The sequence below is a fragment of the Rhopalosiphum padi genome, chromosome 2 (genome assembly GCF_020882245.1).
Source record: "Rhopalosiphum padi isolate XX-2018 chromosome 2, ASM2088224v1, whole genome shotgun sequence".
NCBI classification, from domain to species: domain Eukaryota; kingdom Metazoa; phylum Arthropoda; class Insecta; order Hemiptera; family Aphididae; genus Rhopalosiphum; species Rhopalosiphum padi.
Window position 1 is genome coordinate 91270226 of NC_083598.1, and position 22265 is coordinate 91292490.

The 22265-nt window shown below is 28.7% G+C and overlaps 2 protein-coding genes across 4 annotated transcripts; one reads left to right on the forward strand and one right to left on the reverse strand.

The window, feature by feature from the left end:
- The first annotated feature begins 6707 nt into the window (after nt 1-6707).
- On the forward strand, nt 6708-21113 carry LOC132919142 (uncharacterized). The gene is made up of 16 exons (XM_060980487.1): nt 6708-7158; nt 7454-7914; nt 9812-9943; nt 11642-11756; nt 11854-12003; nt 12594-12780; nt 13474-13670; nt 13726-13810; nt 15227-15308; nt 16694-16758; nt 16824-16990; nt 17174-17445; nt 17797-17933; nt 18128-18352; nt 18417-18632; nt 18690-21113. Exons 2-16 carry the CDS (start codon nt 7582-7584, stop codon nt 19042-19044), a joined length of 2718 nt encoding a protein of 905 aa, XP_060836470.1. The 5' UTR covers nt 6708-7158; nt 7454-7581; the 3' UTR covers nt 19045-21113.
- LOC132923406 (anaphase-promoting complex subunit 4) lies at nt 12151-15925 on the reverse strand. Of its 3 annotated transcripts, none has more exons than XM_060987388.1 (5): nt 15685-15911; nt 15416-15560; nt 15205-15333; nt 14988-15124; nt 12151-14415 (listed from the first exon to the last, which is right to left on the reverse strand). In XM_060987388.1, exons 2-5 carry the CDS (start codon nt 15531-15533, stop codon nt 12586-12588), a joined length of 2214 nt encoding a protein of 737 aa, XP_060843371.1. In that variant the 5' UTR covers nt 15534-15560; nt 15685-15911; the 3' UTR covers nt 12151-12585. The 3 variants fall into 3 exon arrangements, with proteins under 3 accessions (XP_060843371.1, XP_060843370.1, XP_060843369.1); XM_060987387.1 differs by having other exon boundaries at nt 15416-15583; XM_060987386.1 differs by having other exon boundaries at nt 15416-15925.
- Nucleotides 21114-22265: the final 1152 nt, after the last annotated feature.

The following is a 22265-nucleotide window of genomic DNA, read 5'->3' on the forward strand; positions in this document are numbered from 1 at the left end:
ATCTATTCATCTATGCAATATCCACACATGCTATACTACATATTCTATACATCTATTATGTATATTTATAGTAGTATAGTATACTTACGTCTGGACACCCGCAGATACAAGAAAAACAATAAATGTACTTGAAATTCAATACTCTGCTGGTGGTTGTAAATAATAAAAAAAAAAATCTGACTTAAGGTCGATACTATATTCAATATTTATATTTATATGTGTATGTGATATACAGTGATTTTTTATTAAAAATAAACAGAATTTGTAAAATGTTTAGATATGCAAAATTAGAGCAACTTTTATATTAAACTATGTAAAATTTCCGTCTACAGTTTGATTTTATCGATTTATTCATCGATTCCTAGTCAAATTAAATCGAATTATTTATTAATATATTATATTATATTATTATATATTAATTATACGTCGTACGCATGAAACTGAGACACCAACTATATCATTTTAATTATAGACGCCCGCGGAAGCGCCAAAAAAAGAGCTTACTGTAGACAATGTAGTAATATAAATTATGTACCTACACCTATAATAATAGATTTCAGATAGATTATTAGATTATACCTATAAATTATTATATTATTATTTGTTGACAAAAAAATAATTTCAACGATTACTCTTAAAACTCAAATCAATAGAACACCTCTCCCATATAATAATATAGTGATGTCAGTGATGACACATTAAGCAGCTAATTTTACGTTCACAAAAATCCATTTTACCGTGTTTTGTTATAAAATTAAAATAAATTGATCTATCAAAAATATTTAAGGTAATGGTTATTATATGTAACATATAAATATAAGAGAATTTTATTGATATTTTAATTTTGAATAAAATTATGATTATTTTAAAATGTAAAAAAAAATTAGAATTCAATTAGAAAGTCTCAGAGATAATCAACATATTCACTCTACATTAAAATATATCAGAGGAAAATGGATTATTGTGAATGTACAATTTTGCTATGCTGCACGTTTATGGTTTAAGAAAATTCTTAAGAGGACGCATGTGTTGTTTTACAAATGTACAACATACCAAATTATCGTTCAGTAAAAAAATAATGTATATTTTCTTTCCGTATTTATTAATAATAATAAGCATAAATATATAGTCACAGAATGTTTCAAGTCCATACGTTAATATTATTTTGATTAAAACAAATATTTATTATTTGTTAGAGGAAAAATTGTCATATTCCGTTTAAATATACAATTTCATGATAAATTGAACTTCAAACGTTTATAAATATCTTAAAATCAGTCCAAATATTTTTTTAATCATAACAATTTTATATAAATATTTTGTGGGTATTTAAAGGGCCTGCTATTATAATAAAAGTGTTATGAGTATGAAATATTTTATAAATTTCAAAATATCACTATTTTTATGCATTTCAATGAAATATTGAAATATAATCGCAATATTTATTTATTTATTCTGTATCAACATGTTTCATGAAATCATAACTTGTAACTACCTACATGATGACATTGAGTACCTACTGACTAACGATAACTAATAGGTTCGAACTGCTTAAAATATAACTGTAAATAGTAATGTACCTGTTTTAGTCTCAGAATAAATAAATATTATTTAATTTAAAATATTACTTGATTTATCTTTCTTGGGTAACTATATAGTATGTTAATAATATTCAATGCCAATAAATAAATGATATACATAATGTAATAATATTCTATGATACATTTAATATTTATATTTTTTTATAATTAAAAAACAATTCTATAAAGGTTATAGGCTATATAGTTTTAAAGATAATTGTAACAATGGCTTAGGTCATAAATATATATATACATATATTTTTTAACCTTTATATATATATATATTTCTTCTGCACATCCATTGTAACTGTATAACTTCCAAATAACTTGATCGTTTTTATTAAAAGTAATATCAATAAATTCCTTGTGACTCAGAGGAATTTAGTTTTGGCTCACAAAAATCGAATATTTTTTGTTTATTTAAATGGTTAGATTATATTACTATTATAATTAGTAGAAATATAACGACACAAACATTTTTTACAAATATATATACATATTTTTTTTAATAAATATTAAAATCAAATACTTATAACTAAGTAATGATTTTTTTTTTACTAATTATTATTTATTTCTGCCAATGTATATAGTATTAAAAAATGTGTTGATTTATTTTATATAATAGAAAAATAACTTTGTCACTGTTCACCACTAAGAAAAGCTTCTTATTGGTTATACAGTAGAAACTAATCAAAACTCTTAACAAGTATAATATAATATGTAAACTAGAAAAAAATCAATAAATGTGTATATATTTGAAATTAATTTTAAATGCATTAAACGTATAGCTATATGCCTATATAAGATAATCACTTAAAATATTATACAATTTATTGAAATTTTTCAAGTAATGTATATGACCATTTATCTAATAATTTCTTAAATAGGTACCTCTACATATCTTGATTTACTGTTTAAAATATCGGCTGGTGCTTTGTTAAGTAACCTTAATCTACTTGTATAAAATGTCCGCATACTAATGGTATGAAATATGAATAAGTAGTATTATTAAATTATGATCATGACGTACCTACATATGTTTATATTTTAATCATTTTGTTTTTGAATAAGTATATTGATTAAATTTGCTATGATACAGAAATTAAACATTTAGTAGGTAGGTACTTAAAATTCTTTAAATAATTGTTCTGATAAGATAAGTTTTTGGTTTTTTTTTATATAATATTTTTATATACTATTGAAAAATTATTATTTAATGAAATATGCGACCCACCCCATACTGTGATATCATATTGTATTGTTAATTGTACTAGTGCAAAATAAGTTATTTTAAATACATCTAAAATGATGTATATATATTTTTTATGTTCAAAATTTTTTTCTACTATAAAGAAGTGGATTACTTTTCATAATCTAATTATAATGTTATTAACTTGAAAATTCCATTTCAGGTATTGGTCTATAATTATACCAAGGTATTTGATGTTATCTTTCTTAATTATACATATGTATAAACAATTAATTGAAACATCTTTTTTTTTATGACTTGCAGTAATAACTTGCAGCTTTCTTAATTCTAAATACATTTTTGATGTTAATACAAAAGACAAATACCAATCTTAATGATATTGAATGTACGTTGGCTTTTAACCATTCGAATTCTGTCAGCAGTTATTTATGTTTAGATTAGAGATATGTATACGTATGTCCAGAATTAAAAAGCACAAAATCATAAAATTATTCATTGTAATTACATTATTTAAATTTATAATTAAATTAAAGCAAAATAGAAAGATAGATTAGTTTTAACTTGGGTGAAGTCTGGTAGAAAATAAACTATTATTGCTTATATATTATATATATATATATATATAATAATTATGTAAAATAACTGAGAATTCTTAAAATCACCCTTAATGCCGAAGATTGTATTTTTTTTACTTCTCCTAAAGGTGATGTTAAACAAACGTTATTGTGAAACTAATATAATATTCTTCGCTACGCTTGGAATCTAAAATACGAAATTTATCTCGACTAATTATTATTAAATATATAATTATGTCAAATTAAAAATTCTTTATGTGGATACTGATATAAATTTAAATTATGTACCTATTAATTTGTTCATAAACATAGTATACAAAGCGCGTCTTGTATAATAGCCATATAAAATAAAATTAGGTGTATAATAACTAGTAAATAATTATATGTTTCTGATTTCTGATGAACCTTTACTGTTTAAAATCAGTTTGTACGTACATTATAATATAATATTTGTAGACAATTAGTTATCTTACTTTAACCTATACCACAATAAAGTAAATAGGTACATGAAAATGTTTAAATTTTGTTGTATACCATAATGGTCTTTTAGAAACATTTAAAAAATATTAATTTTACTGTGACATTTATTTTGTTTTTTAACTGATCAATTACATTGATAAATTAAAAAAATGATAATTCTTCACTGCCCTAAAGAAAAAAATAAAGGTTTTAAAATGAATAAAATGTTAGTGGCTTACACTTATTTGTATTGAAGTTCTTAAATAACATAAATAAATTATGCTTGTATAATTATATTTTATTTATTAAATTTAATAAATTTAAAAAATGTATAGTTATGGATTTCGGAAGATATAAAATAAAATATAAAAATAATTACTGAATTAGATATTATCAAATACAGTAGCTTATCTATTTTATTAAATCACACCATGTGTTCAACTATTCTATAGAAATAATTTCTAAACCTTCAAAACCACATATCATTCGCGCAGTAGCCAGTAATGCTAATCATGAAAAAGCTATACTAACCCCCCACAGTACGCAGTGATGTATAGGTAGGTTAAACCTACTACTTTAAAATTTCACATTACCAATAAATACATAAATTTCTAATGTTTCAGCTATTTGAATTAAATGTTGTCATTATTGGTCCATAGCTAAAGTTCTGTGTTTATTTTTTAATGCATATATTATAAGACAATAAAAATCAATGTAAAATATAAAAGACAAATATTTAAATACTACTTAATGACAACATTAAATAGCTATCTCCTATCAGAAATAAAGACCGTAGGCATTAGACCACCAGAAATGCCACCAATTTATTGATGTTTAATATTTTAACGAAATTTATCAATAAATATTAAAAATCAATTGTGAAACGTTTAAAAAGTTTCTATACAAATTATAAATTACGTTTTACGTTTCACTCATATTTTTAAATATCTTTTTATTAGCTGTTAGTATAGTGTATACCAATATTATAATCAATACAAACTACCTAATAGTACATAATATCATTGATATTATTACTACTATTACTAGTATTTGTAATCAATGATAATATATACAAGTTAGAGATAAAAATATATATTCACGAGTATTGAATTTTGTAAAACACGTACCTACTACCCATCCTCTTTTACTGATGTACATTATTTTACATGATAAACTTAACTGATATTAAATAAATAACTAATTTTGAATTATTACAAGTTTAAATAAAACTCTTTCAGAATAAGTCGAGTATACTATAACATTATAAGTGACATTTTTTTATCTTTGGAACTTAATTAAATTTACATAATATTATAATTGTGTAATATACTATCAGTGTATTTAAATAATTGTCTAATATATGTCGCCTATCTGTTACAAGTTACAACTCTTAATTATCATAACAATTGAATATTTATTATTTATAATCAATATTCAATGTTATAACTTATAACTATTATTCTTACAACGTTTAATATTATAAAACTTCATTCTCTCATTGTAAGTATTTGTTCAAAATGATGTTGAAGCGACGTATTTCAATAATATAATTTTAACAATACTCTGAAAAGTAAATAAAATAAACAAATAATTATGACAACTATTTCGACTAATGCATCATATAAACAATTTTTGGAAATGTAGGTATGTAGTTAAATACATATATTAGTATGTACTTACATAATACCGTGTTAGGTATAATATAAAAAAATACAAAATACCTACCCTGATGGGTGGAACCCTAACTTCCTGTATAATATAATATTAATATATACGATGAAACCTCTCCTAACGGACACTTTTAAATAGCGGAAGCCAACAAATAGCAGACAAAATTTGACTACCTACAATACTATATTTTAATCGGGCAATATTTTATACAATACCATATATGTATACTATCGACTGATGTAATATTGCATATTGAATGATAATCATATCAGTCATAATATCGTAAACTAAATACCAAAGTAGGTACTTACATATAAGACAATACAAACTTATAATATTTTATAAACTTTGGTGAGTTGTGGTTGTTTTCCGTGTTAATGTTTATAACAAATAACATATCGATAAAAATATCACTGTCTAACTGATGAAAATAATAATGTATGTTAGTACCAACACGACTTTGACCCGGTCTATTTTTTAGGCATAAGACGTGTCGAATAAAGACGAATAAAATTGCATTAGTGCGCGACACAAGGGCAACGCGCGAGATACCGTCGACGAAATAAACGATAGTAATAAAACATCATATCATTATAATAATAATTCCTCGTTTAGATTTTGAAACACGGCAAAAACAAGAAAACAAAGTAATAAAAAAAATATCGATTTAAATAAGAAAAACGAAAAAATCTCTTTCCCTTCGACATACCTATCGTCGTGTATATATTATAATATTATACATAGTGCCTATAATATTATTATGTATACACTTTTTAAATTGATTTTCGATTTCAATGATCATAACGACACAAGGTTGCGTTATCCCAAATAGCTAATGAACCAGTAATGATAGACATTACCGTCCAATTCGGTTGCAGTAGGTACATACCACATTATATTATACTGCCGTTGCAGGCGGGCAGGTAAAGTCATCACAGACATAATACGACATCACGTCCTACAATACGTCTCTGTTCGCGACGACTGTAGCAGATACAGCGCCCGTAGATAATAATAAATAATAATATTATATGCAAGACCGCCCGGCGATAAGTTTTTTCGGATTCGTTTTCCATCGTCGCCGCCGTGTAGTGTCAAAACAAAACGTCGTAATTGGCCGGGTGTCAACCAAAGTCTATAAGCGTATCCTATACCTCTCACACATACACGTCGCCGCTATACCCGTCATCGTACATAATAATAATAATAATAATAATAATTTTGTTGTGCTTCGCTACTACAACTATTCAGCTACTGCTGTGCGCGCGTATAGAACAAAAAAAATAAAAAAAAAATTACGAGTTATTTTCGAACGTAGCCGTCGCGCGTCGCACACGCCTATTGGCTATTATTGTGACGCCGATGCAGCGGCGTCTGTGTTGCCACTCTGACTCTCTCGGACCTGCAAGGAGCTGCAGTAGCGTTTCGGTTTCAGTGGCGCGCGCGTACTACTACGACCGCGGTTCGAATTTCGCGTGGACCGTGCGTACGACATAGTATAGGAAGTCGCAGGAAAACCGTGACAGCCCGCGACGTGACGAAAATCTAAAGATTATCGTACAGTGTACCGACGATAGCTACGTAAATCATAGATCGTAGAATTTCGCGGTTCGCCCACAAAACACCTACGCTGCACTACACATATTATATTAATAATATTTAGGTATTTATCGTTATATACAGTAAAACCTCGATAAGACGGAACTTCGATGAAACAGAAACCCTTCTGGAAAATTTCTTTGATGCTTTTTTTAAATTTCATTTTTTTTGAGCCCCGTCATAACGGAAACCCCGTTAACATGGAAAAATTGCATGGTCCCAAGTACCGTCTTATTGAGGTTTTACTGTACTGTCTGTACTACATTTGTGTTCATATAGGTATATACGACCTCAGTGTATAATATATTATTATATTACATGATTTACCTACGCATCATATTAACCGCGTTTTTCCGCAGGTCCGCGCCGCCATCGCCGCTCTAACTGCTCTAAGCCCGACCGCGATAAGCGATCGGTGGTATATATAAGGTACCTTATAATCTACCTACCTATACTTACTTACAGACAGATCGGCAGCGATAGCGCAATGCTAGCGTCCAAAGCCGTGGCGTGTCTGCGCACGTTTTTCGCGGTCGCCGCGTTGATCGTCGGCCGTTGCGCCGGCAGGCCAGCGTCTGTCGGGGCCGGAGTTCCGGACCACAGCGGCAGCGTTGCAAACCAGAAGGATTCGCTACCGTTCCAGCACACCATCATCGAAGTGTCCCCGGGTCAGACAGCCGTGCTCCAGTGTCCCAGCAACGACGAACAACACAGGTTTCAGTTCTGGTGGATGAAACCTGACCAGATCATCGGGCCCGGCACCGCGCCCAACAGCGACAAGTTCAAATACGAAGTGCTCACCGGCACGCTTTACATAAAGGTCCGTAGTGCTATTATATTTATTATTTATCGTGTTAATTTTATATTATAGTACACATGGCTATATCGGTGATGCGGACAGTTAATACCTACTCACGAAGAAAATGGAAAAAAAATCAATTTAAGCATTTTTCGGTTATTATTAATTTAAATAACACATAATCAAAACTTTTAATGTGTGTGATTTGAAAAGTTGTCCTTACATCCATTTAGATTTTAGTTTGCATATTTTCAATTATCTATAAAAAAAAATTAAAAGTCCATAACTGTCAATACAGAAATGAAACGTTTTTTCGTTTCATGTTAACTATGTGGTTTCGACTTGTTCGCTTTTACGTATCTTTCGTAGTATAATATATTATAATATCAGGTAGATATGTAGACACGTATGTATATACGGAAATGAAATACGCATTTAATTATCAATGTTATCATCATATTCAAAAATTTTCGATCGTATCCACTTCAGAAAGATACAAAGTATGAGAGGTCGTATACTCGTATCTCTTCCCTCATTAAAATATTACCAATGACTGAAACTCAATTTATTTTTAATTAGATTATACAAAAATTCGCAATGAAATTATTTTTTATAAATCTAACTTTTTTATCTGCACAAGTTCCATATTTACTTTCTAAATAATATAATCGCACATTGTACTCCTAAACTTATTATGTATTATATAATTTGTACGATATCTATAATTTAAATGTAAAAAGATAATCGTATACCAAAATGGAACGTTGTAGTTAATACTGAAACCTTTATTATATTATCGGTTCCTGTTCCAATCCTTAAAACTATATAATAAATTAATAAAGGTCCTGGTTAATACCGGTAGTTTCTTAATAATGCATATTTTTCATTTTTATTCATTTTAGGTAGATAATTTAAAAACCACTCGATAAAAATTAATTTAATATCTTAATACGAAATTTAGTAAACGTAAAAATCTAACGCATATCTACCGACTATCAGTTCATTATTGGTATCTAATATCTATTTTAAATACATAAAACATTCGTGTTTTTATTAATTGTCGGTAGATTGAAAAATATTTAAATATTATTTTATATGTTAAAGAATTCCTAAAAACTTTAAAGATGCTTCTTGGCATAATCTTATAAATATATATACTGACTGAATCATTTAATATACCAAGTGTTTTTAAATTTCTAAAAAATTAAATACATTTTAGATGCAAATCTAGACTTATACCTACCAAAATATTTGATTATTTATTCGAAATTTTCCTTAGCCAACGTATATTTTGACGACTGACGAGTTAGGTGTGATTAAAATTGTCTATATAATATTATAGTTACAGCGAGAATAACAATACCTACTTATTAATTGTTATAAAAGGAATAGTTTTTTTTATTTAATTACAATTAACGAAATTACTCTAATAGTACTGCAGCACGCATCTATATTCTATAATATAGCCTATTTTATGATGTATTTTACTATTTTAAAGAGAGGTTAATTGATGGATTACACCCAGAGCGGGCCTTGGATTTTTTATGTATTTATATAATAACTGTAACTAGGTATGTATAACAATACAAATGATTGCAAGGTACAAATAAAAAAAAATCAAGAAGTCTGTTAACGTAATATACGGAGAGAGGTTATACCCTTTGTGTTCAAAATTGAATTAAAAATGTAATTTAATTCCCCGCTTTATTGATATAATAGTAGATATGCCATTTATTTTAAATAGGTAATAATATAATTTATCGAGCACGTTCTAAACCGATATACGACCTACCCGTTGAGATATATCTTTCCCGATAAGTAAAAATACCCATGCATTTACATTTATTGATTTATTATATCAATAAATAGTCAATACGTTAATTTATTTATAACAGACTAACGGTTGTGTTACTTTTAGCAAGTAACAGCTCGAGAAAGCGGGATCTACACGTGCGTCTGTAAAAATCTAAAAAACATATCGCTGTCGGCGAGGTCGGTACAACTGGAAATAAAAAAGGAATGGAAAGACCTCTGGGAAAACGACTACACGGTAATTACTCAAACAATGATATTATATTATAATTTATAAATGCATTAAAATTATTATCTTAATAACGCTGACAGTATCGTGTACTATAAATATTGTATTCTTAACACTAACATTTTATTTATCTGCCAGAAAGTGTGTTTTATCATTAACAGCTGACGTCTAATAAAGATGAAACTATTATATAGGTACAGGGCCGGATTTAGGGGAGTGCTGAGTGGGCTGCATCCCAAGGCCCCCCACAATTTTATGATATTTAAATTAAGATACAGAAAAAATATTATGATGATATTACTTATACTAGTTATATTCGATTTGATTGTTTTCATAATTATTTATCATTAAAAAAGTAGTTAATTGTTACTACTACTAAATATTATAATAAATGTCATTTAATAATTAAAAAAATAAATTTCCTTGTTTATAATAAATAGGGTCCCCATAGGCCATAATGCATTCCACCCAGCCGCCACCACATACCTAAATCCACCCCTGTATAGGTATTACATTAAAAAATCATATATTATATGTTATACTAATTATTATTAATTATTATGTTATGAATTGTGATAATTGATCAATGGTAACGTATTTTATTGTTACTATATTGCATTATGTGCGATATAGTACGAACGATTATAATATTAAAATTTCGTTGAAGTTAACAAAAAACGTAAACAATAAAAAAAAATACACAACTATAATACTTCCATAGTATATTATATTTTTGATAGTTAATATATACGTAACGCGTAAGTACCATACACCTGAACTCTACAGCACAAGATATTAAATATCGACGTAAATAAGGGGGGATGGCTTGGTGGGGAAGTATATATTTAAAATATAGTACTCATCAGTATTAATCATTACATAATTTTTAGAAGGTATTATGAGCGATAGGACTTTGATCTCCCAAAAAAATTCCCGCTATCTATTGCGCCAATAATAATATATATAATGTATTTTAAATTACACCGTGCATTGATTTGTGTTGTGCACAATAAATGTGTGTAGTGTAGTACTACTACAGTACTATCAGAAAGTCTGTAAGTGTAATGTTTTGCAGTATATAGGTACTTAATGAGAATTAAGTAGCGATGAAAGAATTAAGATGCCATTGATGATAGTAACACAAACAAATTAATTAGGTATAGTTACTTATCGTTTGGTCTTGTAGTTTTGTAGATCGCAGTTTCACTGTTTTCAAAATAGCTTATTCAAATTAATATGTTTGTGTACGCATATTATTATAGTGCGTCTATTCTGTAATTTAATTTTGTTTTGACATAATATATACTATTACAATATTATATTATATGACCTGTAAATTATAGATACTTTAATGTTATGTTAAAACACTTCAAATAATAAAGATGATATTACAATACTGGTCACTTTAGAAATTTGACTACCATTATTACGTTAACCAAACACAAGCAAAAAAAGAGTAGACTTCACATGAAATACGAATTGCCATTTTGCAAAAACGTGTACACTATAAAATAGTTAGGTTTAGGTATCTAAAATATTTAATATTCTGATACAAATTAATATTTAGTTAACTGTAGTACTGTACTTATATTTCGTTTTTAAGTCTTTTTTTACTATTACAGTTTTATATAAATTTCAAACCTATGAGCTTTTAGAATAAAAACACATAGTCATTATTGGTTATTATAACGAATTATATATCTGCAGGTCAACAGCATACGAGTGGCGGCTGTATTGAGCGTGTTGGTGTTGCTGTTACTATTGTTGTATCTGTTTTACCTAACGGCATACAAAAATAGTAACAGAACGTTACACTTCAGAGGTAATAAACTTATTCACTCGTTATACATAATATTTTTTTACCGACTGGTCCGACAATGATAAACTTAATTTAACTTACGTATAACGTGTCATTGCAGAAGATTATTCGGACGAAGATGTGTCGATGGACAGGCAGATGTACAGAAAAACCAACATAATGAAAGAAAACATGTTTCAACACGGCATAGACAACCCGACGCTGGAAAAGGAAGCGGCCCAAGTAAAAAATAACGGAGAGACGAAGGCGTAATAGCGGATGCAATAACACAGTTCGTCGGTACGAAAAATGTAGTTCCTTGTCGGAGAACGACTGTTCCGATTAATTTTTCTTCATTTTTCTCCGTTTTTATATAGTGAATGTATATATAATATATATAAAAAAAATACGAATAATCTAATTGTATAAAAAATATATGAACAAAAAATTATACAAAAATATTATATACTTAGTAACTTAGTTTGAGTGTATCACAACCTTATGAGGACGATCGTAAGACTATAATATATATATATATCTCGCGATATGAAAATATACAAAATACAATATTATATTATACGCGTTATTCCGGCGTGCACAATGCACATATCGCCAAACATAATAATATATTACAAGTAGGTAGGTAGGTATACACATTATACATCACAATATACAATAGTGTGTCATACTCTGGTGGCGACCAAACATCATCATCGGATATAATAATTATTATTATACGACCTCACGTGCTCGTAACGAGTAATGACAACGCGATGACGCTTAAGCGTCTAGAGCATCGTGGGAAATGAGCGTGGGCGGATGGGTGTTTAATTGATTAACGGAGGGTTGGGGGTCACATAGTCTCGTCCGTCATGTTGGAGTCCCGCGTGATGTCCATTGCACTGTCCTCGTCCTCGTCCTCTTCGTCGTCCACCTCCATCTCGAACAGCCGGACCTTGTGCCGGCTGTGCGACAACAACACGGCCACTTTCCGGGTGCCGCTGACCGCGAAACTCGAGGCCGCCATGTTCTCCACCACTCGGCACGTGTAATCGCTCAGCGTGTGACAGCTTCCGCCGCTGTCACTGTCGGCACTCGGCTGACCTATCCTACACGTGGTCAGTCCGTCCGTCGAACAGTGACTGCGCACACTGCTGGTGGACAGCTGTATGAACAGCGAGAAACGGTTGGTCGCCCGGTCGAGCGTTTCCGTCAGCACGGACACGTAGTCGGGCGAGTAGAACTGCACGTCGTGCACGTTCTGCTTGACGCCGTCGCACGAGTAGAACACGGTGGTGCTACGATGCGTCACCTCTTGCGTGTCGCCGTACGCCATCAGTTCGTAGAACCCGAAGTCGTGAGCACCGAGTTCTCGAACGCAGCACACTAGCAGCTTGTGATTGGGCAGGTCCACCATGCTGACACGGGTGCGGCCGTGCGACAGCCCCGACGGCCCTTCTAACGGCACGTTGTCGTACATCACGAACGTCTTGTCGAAGAACGTCTTGCGCTGCGCGAATATGTCCATCAGGTCGGCCTTGAGCACGGCGAACTGCCGAGTCAGCGAATGGCCCCGGGGCGCCGCCAAGATCAACTCGTTCTCTTCCATGCACGGGTTGTCCTGGAGTAGTGACCACCACTGGCTGCGAGCGTCGTACGGGAACTCCAGGTCGCCGTCCAGGAAATACTGGCCTACCCGGTCCAGCTTGTAGTCTTTGGCCTTCGCCCCGGTCTCTCCCAGCCCGTTTATGTACTCGGCCAGCATGTTGAGCTCGTGTTGCGACGTGTCCGACAACGACGGGTCGCTAGCCGAGTTATCGTCGTTAAGCTTGATCATCATGCCGTACAGCCACTTGAAGAACAACTTGTACCGAGTCAGCGACTCTTCGATGACGATCTGTACCTCGTTACACTTCATCAGGAACCCGTTCACCGACCGTAAAGCTTTCTTTACGCTGTGCTCTGTCAGTCCAAGGCATTCGTACTTTTTCAGCGACATTCCTGATATCTCCACCAGCTGGAACAGAATCTGATTGGTCACCTCCGACAGCTGATTCACCACCAGTTTCTGAACGTTGGTGTGGCTCGACTCGATCGATAGACCAATTTTCTTAATGCCCTTGTCAGTCAAATCTCTTTTCAAGAACTGGTCCATGCGTTCTGTTAATATTCCATAGATCAACAGTTCCAATAGATCAGTTGACACCATTTCCGGGTCTTCTGGGCAATAAGAGCTCAGTTTCAGTTCCATTTCCATTAACGATACATGTTCCCACGTTTCCAGTATGTTTTTCATTGTTTGGTCTAAATAATCTAATGACGACAACAACTGATCGTGTTTGAATGCCAAATCATAAACGTCGTCCCAGCATGTGTCACAATCTTGTAATTTAATCGTCACTATTTCTATAGTACCGTAGTAATATTGAATAGCCACATATAGATAACTAAAATCTACTGGCATGTGTATATTTAGCACGGTACATTCTTTTTTAAATACCTCAGCCAATTTAATAGATCCGCACAAAAATATACCCAGTGCTAATATTTGTACTTCACAATTGCTCATGCCGACTAACAATAAATTTAATGTGTCTTGGACTTTAGGTATCTTGTTCTCCTCTTCAGGTGTATCACGAAGAACCAAGCTTTGGAGTTTTGGGAGATAATCGAGACCATTCATCTAAATAAAATTAAATATAAAAATTAATATTTACATGAGAATAAACACAATTAGACAATAGGTCAGACATTATGCATTTATTTATTTATTGTCAAAATACATACTTGAAAATTAAACAAAATAAATTAATTTCATAGTCTGTATTCAAAATATAAAATTGTATTTTACATATCAAGAGATATTTACTTAAAATTAAAATATTGATTTAATTTTTTTTTTTTGTATATTTAAAAAAATTAATTATTGAAATGACCATTAGACGTATTTCTATTTTAGAGAGAACTTCATTAATATGAATATTTAGCTCAGTAAAATTATGTACACTTTTAATACTTAATGTCTTTATACCTATACTGTATAATATGTAATATCAATAAAATTAGACTTATCGATTATAATATGTACCCTCATAATTTAAATAAATATGGAGATGAAGACATATAGTATTTTATCATATGTATAAAATATTTTGTTATAAATTATATGTATAAATATTAAGTAATAAACGTTTATTCATAAATGCAAAATTTTTCAAACCTTGATATTGGTAAACAACCATATATTATAATAACCTTAATCAGTACAGAATCTATGGTGTCTTTCTTCTGGGGTTTTTCTTGCTGCACCCACACCAAAGAAGTGACTTTACTTTCTGTAGTTTTGCTGAAAGCGATGTCTTTATTTTCCACATCCACTAATAATAAATCAACTAAAAAAAACACACACACATAAACAAATTTATTTCATGCAATTGTAGTATAAAAAATGTAATATTTAAATACAACTCACGTGAATCATATGCTATTGCCAGCTGTTTTCCATCGGGTCTCCAAGCCAATGCAGTCACCAATGTCTTATCTTTTGGGGCAGCTAAGGACCAAACTCGTTGCCAAGTGAGACGATGTAAAGACACCTCACCTATAAAATACATAAACAGCTTATCAATAGAGTAAAAATAAATAATACATTCATCAAATTATTATTATGCATTGTGGTTTACCGTGTTCCTTGGCTATGGCCAATAGATCCATTTTATTTGACCATTCCATTTTCAGGACTTTAGTGGGCACATGCCGCTCTTCCAATTGTTTCATACCGTTTCCGTACATGGTAGTCATATTGATGAAGCCAAAAAGCACTTCAAACTACAATAAAATTGTTCTATTTTCTAAGATTTTAAATATTATTTATGATATGTTTAACCATGATATAGATAACATAATATAATAATAATTTGTTATTTAATTTTATGTATGTATGCACTATTACCGACAGTATTAAATCATGCAATTGACGTAGAAACGTAGACTTAGACCGCAATGTATCCAGTATTCCAGTGTCGAATATCGGTGGCTGGTAGCCGCCGACGGGTAAACCGTTTCAATCAAATCTATTGCGGTTATCAGTTTTTGACTTAAAACCATACTTATCATTTATTTTGTGATTATACTATCAATATGCGCAGCATCCTATCAGTTTATCTTAAATCGTGATCGTGGTGCTCTTAATAGTTAATATAAGAATCTTAACGACGGAATCGACGGACTAATAATAAGAAATAATAATATTAATATATATTATATATTATTCCCAATACCATAAATTATATATTATATTTAATATTTATATACGACATACGTAATATACCTATTATTTTAGTGCATGTCTTGTTGACCATAACTTGCTTGGATCATAAATCATAATACGTGATAATATACAATTATCTAATGTTTACTACCTTTTCCCATGAGCATCGTGGTCGTAGTATAAAGTATAGGTATGCATTGATCAAATCGAGTGGTTGTGGTAACCTCACAGTTATTTTATATTTTCATGAATCTGTGGGTAAAATCATAGACTTATTATCAATTATTAAAAAGTTGGTAAATAGTAAATACTTAATAGATACTATAAACATTTATCAAAAAACTTGGAAGTTGGAGTTTTTGGAAGCCACTAAGCCAGAAGGTTAAATGTCGTATTTTTAATTCGTCGGTCGTCAGTCCACTTAGTTCACACTCATAGTGATATCATGATTGAATTCCTTACAAATAATGCAAATATCATAATCTGTAATTAATACCAATAACTTTCAATTGGTTGGAGTGGTGAATGAGGAAGTCTCCGCCTTAGAATAATAATAATGTATTTTATTCGTCCAAATATGCCTTATGTTTTGTTTTACTTTGTCTGACAATAAATAAACAATTACCAATCTATTTGTCTCATCGTTATTTCAGTGAACGATTAGAAGGTGACGTTTCTAATTCCTTTTTAGTTTTTGTCTGAAAAAATGGCTCTTGGACATTCAGAACCGCAGTATGAATTGCTAAATGGAAAAAAGTAATGTTTTTTATCAATAAAATGCTACAGTATTTACAATATATTAATTATCTTAAATTTTTTAGGAAATATGTTCAGCCAATCATACATTCTATGGTATTAATTGGGTTAGCTGTACTCGTTGTGTTTGTAGTAGTTCTGATGTTCTATGTATCCTGGATGAAATTTGAAGACTCTAATGAACAAAATACACCTATGGATTTTGTTCTTTTCGGTCCGCAGAAATATACAAGTAAGTTTTATTATCAATTATAAAAATGTTTTATAATCAGAAATTGTATCTGTAGGAAATTATTTTATCTCATTAATCAAGTTCTTAATATTTATTAAACAGAATATCAAAATTAAATTTTGGTGTTAGTATTCTAATTTTCTATTTATTTTTTTCATGGTAAATTTATTGAATACATTTCAGATTCATATATGACTGCTTATCGTGCTCATACGTTTGCTATTGCTGCAAAATCAAACTATAAAACATACTGGACAGCTAAGGACAAAATTAATCTCAACAAACGAGTTGAAAAGACATATCATTTGGCCTGTTATTATTCTATACCAATTGATAATACAAATAACACTCTTCATCCAGCTCAAATTAACGCTACATTATGTACCCATTTAATTGTAGCATTTGCACAAGTTCAAAAAAACAGTGTTTACTTCAAGAGCTCATTCGATATGCAGGTAAGATGTTCTATAATCTATATCATTAAATACTATTATGATTTATGACTATCAACTAACAGTAGTTTGATTTAGTCAACAATTTTTTAAATAAACGTTTTTTCCAATACCTACAAATTTATATTTTAACATAATATTGCTTACACTACTGACTAGTGACTACATTCTTTATAGCTTATAAGCAATATTTCTTGTTCAATAAATTGTGATGCATCCTAATATTATATTATTATGTAGACCCTTATTGGGAGATGATTTAAAACCCATATATAGTTAATATTTTTATTGTACTTAATGAATATAACACAAGCCTGCTTATAATAAAGTCATAATTAAATTTTATAACTTCAGATTTTAAGACAAGTAGTGAAATTACGTGAAAAAAACCCAAAGTTAAAAGTATTACTATCTATAGTACATTTCTCAAATGGTTCACACTCAAATGAAGGTTTTCCTGGTGTTGTTGCAAATAAAGATAACTTGGACAAGTATGTATTTTATAAAAATATTGTTTCCCTTTTAAATAAATATAATTAAAGTTAAAGTTTATAATTACTATGGTATTTTATTTCAATTAGGTAATCAAGATTTAATAAGAAAAAAAAAGTTCATTAGTTATTAAAATAATTCAATAATACAGTTAACAGTTTAATAATTATTACATTTAAATATTTTTTTTTAGATTTGTCAATAATGTGGTATCAGTTGTCAATGATTTTTACCTAGATGGTATTGATATAGATTGGGAATTTCCATCATGGCCTTTGTTAAATTTACAAGAAAAATATGGATTTGCTAAGTTATTAGAAACTTTACGTTATCGTCTACCAGACTCTCTTTTAACTGCTGCTGTTGCTGCTCCATTAAATATAATTGATAATTCTTATGAAATTTATTCTTTAGCAAGGTAAATAATGTCTATTACACTACTATCATTAAATATTCAAACTAATAATATATGTTTTTTGAAGTTTTGTTGACTTTATAAATGTTATGGCTTATGATTATCATTCATACCAATGGTATTTTCCATTAACTGGACCAAATTCACCTTTGTTTTCTTCGCGAAATGACACTGGATACTTCCAGGAATTAAATATTAATTCTTCTATACAATATTGGATCTCAAAAGGTATGCCTAAAGAAAAGATTTTGCTTGGCATGCCTACTTATGGACATTCTTTTAAGTAAGTTTATACACCTCAATAATCCGTAATCATTAAAATATAATTATTTTCTTTTAGATTAATAAATGATGCCAATAATGGTTTTAATTCGCCAACTTCTGGTCCTGGTATTGGCAAGGATGGTTTTATAACATTTTCAGAAACGTGCGAGTTTAAATCTCATCAAAACGCCATGACGATTTTTGATCATGATACCCGTACTCCATATTCGTATCATAAAAATGATTGGATATCTTATGATAATGAAAATAGTTTAGCATACAAAGCAGAATTTGCTGCTAGTTTAGGTTTAGGAGGAGCCATGGTATTTTCTTTAAATACTGATGATTATAGTGGTTCAAGTCTATGTTCATCATCAGTATTTCCATTAACTTCTAGAATAAAAATAGTACTTAATGATGACGACTTATAATGTAGAGAATATTTAAATAAATACTAAATAGTGAAAAAAATTCTAATTTTCTAACCCAATAGTCTCTATAAAATATTATATATATAATAGTATATATTTAAAATAATGTTATTTTATTTTGAAAATTAGGGATGATAAGCTCACTCAAGCCTCCCCTTCCAAATCGTGTCCTTAGACAACATAATTAACTAGTATTACATAATCAAATACTAAAATTAACTCCTATTTGTTAATTTTATCATAACGATTCTATGTATACATGTTTTTATTAATTTAATAAAAACTTTAAGCAAAGAATAACAAAAAAAATAATATTTTTTGACATTTTTATCATTATAAATTTAATTTTGTTTTATATTTATCTATATGATATTTATTATTACTAATTAAAAGAGTATAATTGTATTTTTGAGAAAAAATAAATAACTCAATAATCAAGGATAAAACTTAAAAGGAGAAACATATAAATAATAGTATATGACAACTATTCTTCATAAAACTTTTACATGTTAAAATAAGCAAAGATAAAAACTTAAATGGAATGAATAAACCCCCATAGTCTACCATGTAAATACATGCCATTTATATAAACAGAAAGGTGCATTTTTGAAAGAGACTCTCAGTATATTAAAATTTTAAACTATTTTTTGATAAATGTTTTTAATTTAATTTTAATTTTCCCAAATTATTTGAACTGTTTAATAACATTTATTATTCCACCAATCTTTCAAATTTAAACATTAAGTTAAGAATGTGGAATGTCCGATTTTCTAACAGTATAATCATTAAGTATTTAAGAAGATTCCATAGTCGCTTATGTTGTTTGTCTTACAAATATATATCATAAACAATTTTACATTCACAATCTTAATTTATTATAATTATATGAGATAATTTCTCTGAGCAGCTATATCTGAAGTTTTACTGAATTGATTTGTGTGATTTTTTTTTTTTCAATGCAAGTGCTCTATGTGTTGATAAGTCATTTAATGAAAAAACTTCTTAAAACTTCCAAACATCAATTTTAAATCAAAGAGTTGTTTAAAGTATTCATATTTTGTGTAACTACACAGTAACATGTGTTGCTTGCCGTATGCACGCACACGTGATCATAACTCTTACTATTTCTACTGCATTGATAGGTTAATTCAATATGATTTTAAAAACTACAAATTAAAATGAATTTTGTGAATGAAAAATGTTAATGATGTATGTCTGTAAGATACTAAGATCGAGATCTCATATATTGGTATGGTGTCCTTTTTTTTAAACAGTTTTAGATTATTTTGTGATTTATTTATATATTTTTTTCCATTCATTTGTGTAATATTGGTTAAGTTGGGTTATTAATTTATCATATATGATATATAATAGGCAATTAAATATTATGAAATCTTAAATAATTTATTTATCTGATTAAATGAATTATTATTAGTTTTAAACTAAATTAATATGTTTATTATTGTTGAATAATTAATTTAACATACATATAAGTATTATTTTTGTTGTTAGTTAATCGAGGTTATTGATTTAAGTGAAATTAATAATTTGATAATATTATCTTAATTTTTTAAATAAAAAGATTAAAAAATTATATGATAGAAGTATTAAGAATACCAATTAAACCGTTATCATTAAAATTCCATTAAATTGTTATTGCCATTTAAAATATTTATATTTTTTTAGTTTTTTACATATTATATTTTAATATTATTTTATTAAGTTGTGGTGTAAATTATATGTTGCATTTGTAATTTGTATTAAGTATTAATTATAATTAAATAACGATGATGATTTACAAACTGAATTTATTAATACTATTTCAAGATCTTTGTATTCAATTATAGTATAGTATTACAGTATTAGATAAATCATTCAGATTTAGATTTAATTATTATTATTGTTATTTGTTTCATTTAATCAAATTGTATTTTTGTTATGAAATAATTTTTAAAAAGTGGTCAAGTTATTGTCAAGAGTCCATGACTAACGATATGTTAATTTAAAATTCTATGATAATTCATTCCATACAATAAACGACTCCAAGCTGAGTCAGACTGTATTAAATATATTTTATCATTTATTTATGTTACTCATGATAATCTATATTACCATTATTCATTAGTAACACAGTATGTCTTTATAAATAGATAATGGATTAAAATTACTTTAAAAATATTATTGAGTAAAGTAAGAATATATGGGTATTGTTAATCATATTTTAATTCATCACACTTAAAATTAAATTTTTTATTTTTTATTTTAAAATCAATAAAACGTTCAAATGAAATATTAATTTTATTTTAAGACATTAAATAAATATTATTTTATTTATTACCTTATTATTTCCCATTTCCTATTGCTGATTTTTGTAATTTAAAATATTGTTAAATTAAACTAGTTACCAAAAACATTATCAATTATAGTTAGACAATTTTACTTTATAAGTGAATAAAAACTACTCAAATTTACTTAATAAATAATTAAATTAATAGTTATACCTATTTTATAGTTAAAGATATAGAACAATTACATCTGAAACTTGCAACATAACTATAATAATGGTATATAATAATATTTTATATGCCTATAAATTGTCAAAAATACATACCATTTTAAATTATGTGGAGTTAATTGTTGTTCAGAGTTCAAAATATTTGACAAATTGATTAAAATATCCATATACGAAAGGTATGTCAATATGGAAGTTGGTCAAAAGAGACTAAAAAATACTATTTATAACTTTGTATGTACTATTATAAAAACGATTCGATGATCAAATTCCATGACTATAATTAATGATTAGGTAAAGACTAACGACACTGCATAGAAAATACAATATACTAAAACTAAATAATAATTTATACACAAGTTTTTTTATTGAATTATCTTACTTAATTTTGATTAATCAACAACTATACAGTATATGTTAAGTCATTACTGACATGTATACTAATTTCACCTTACTTATAATTATATATCGTACAGATCATAGGTGTGCGCAGAACTTTGATACAGGTGTGGCATAATTTTTTCTTAATAGGTACCTACTCAGTAATCAGTTTATGTAGTGGTTGTTTTGTGACAATACTATTTTTAAAATAAACAACTTAAAAAAAAAAATTATTTTCAAATAAAAAATCTGTCGCACAAAAACACATTTAGTTATATTTTTATAAGGTTAATCAGCGATTCCCTGGAACTAATACTAGTAATACTTT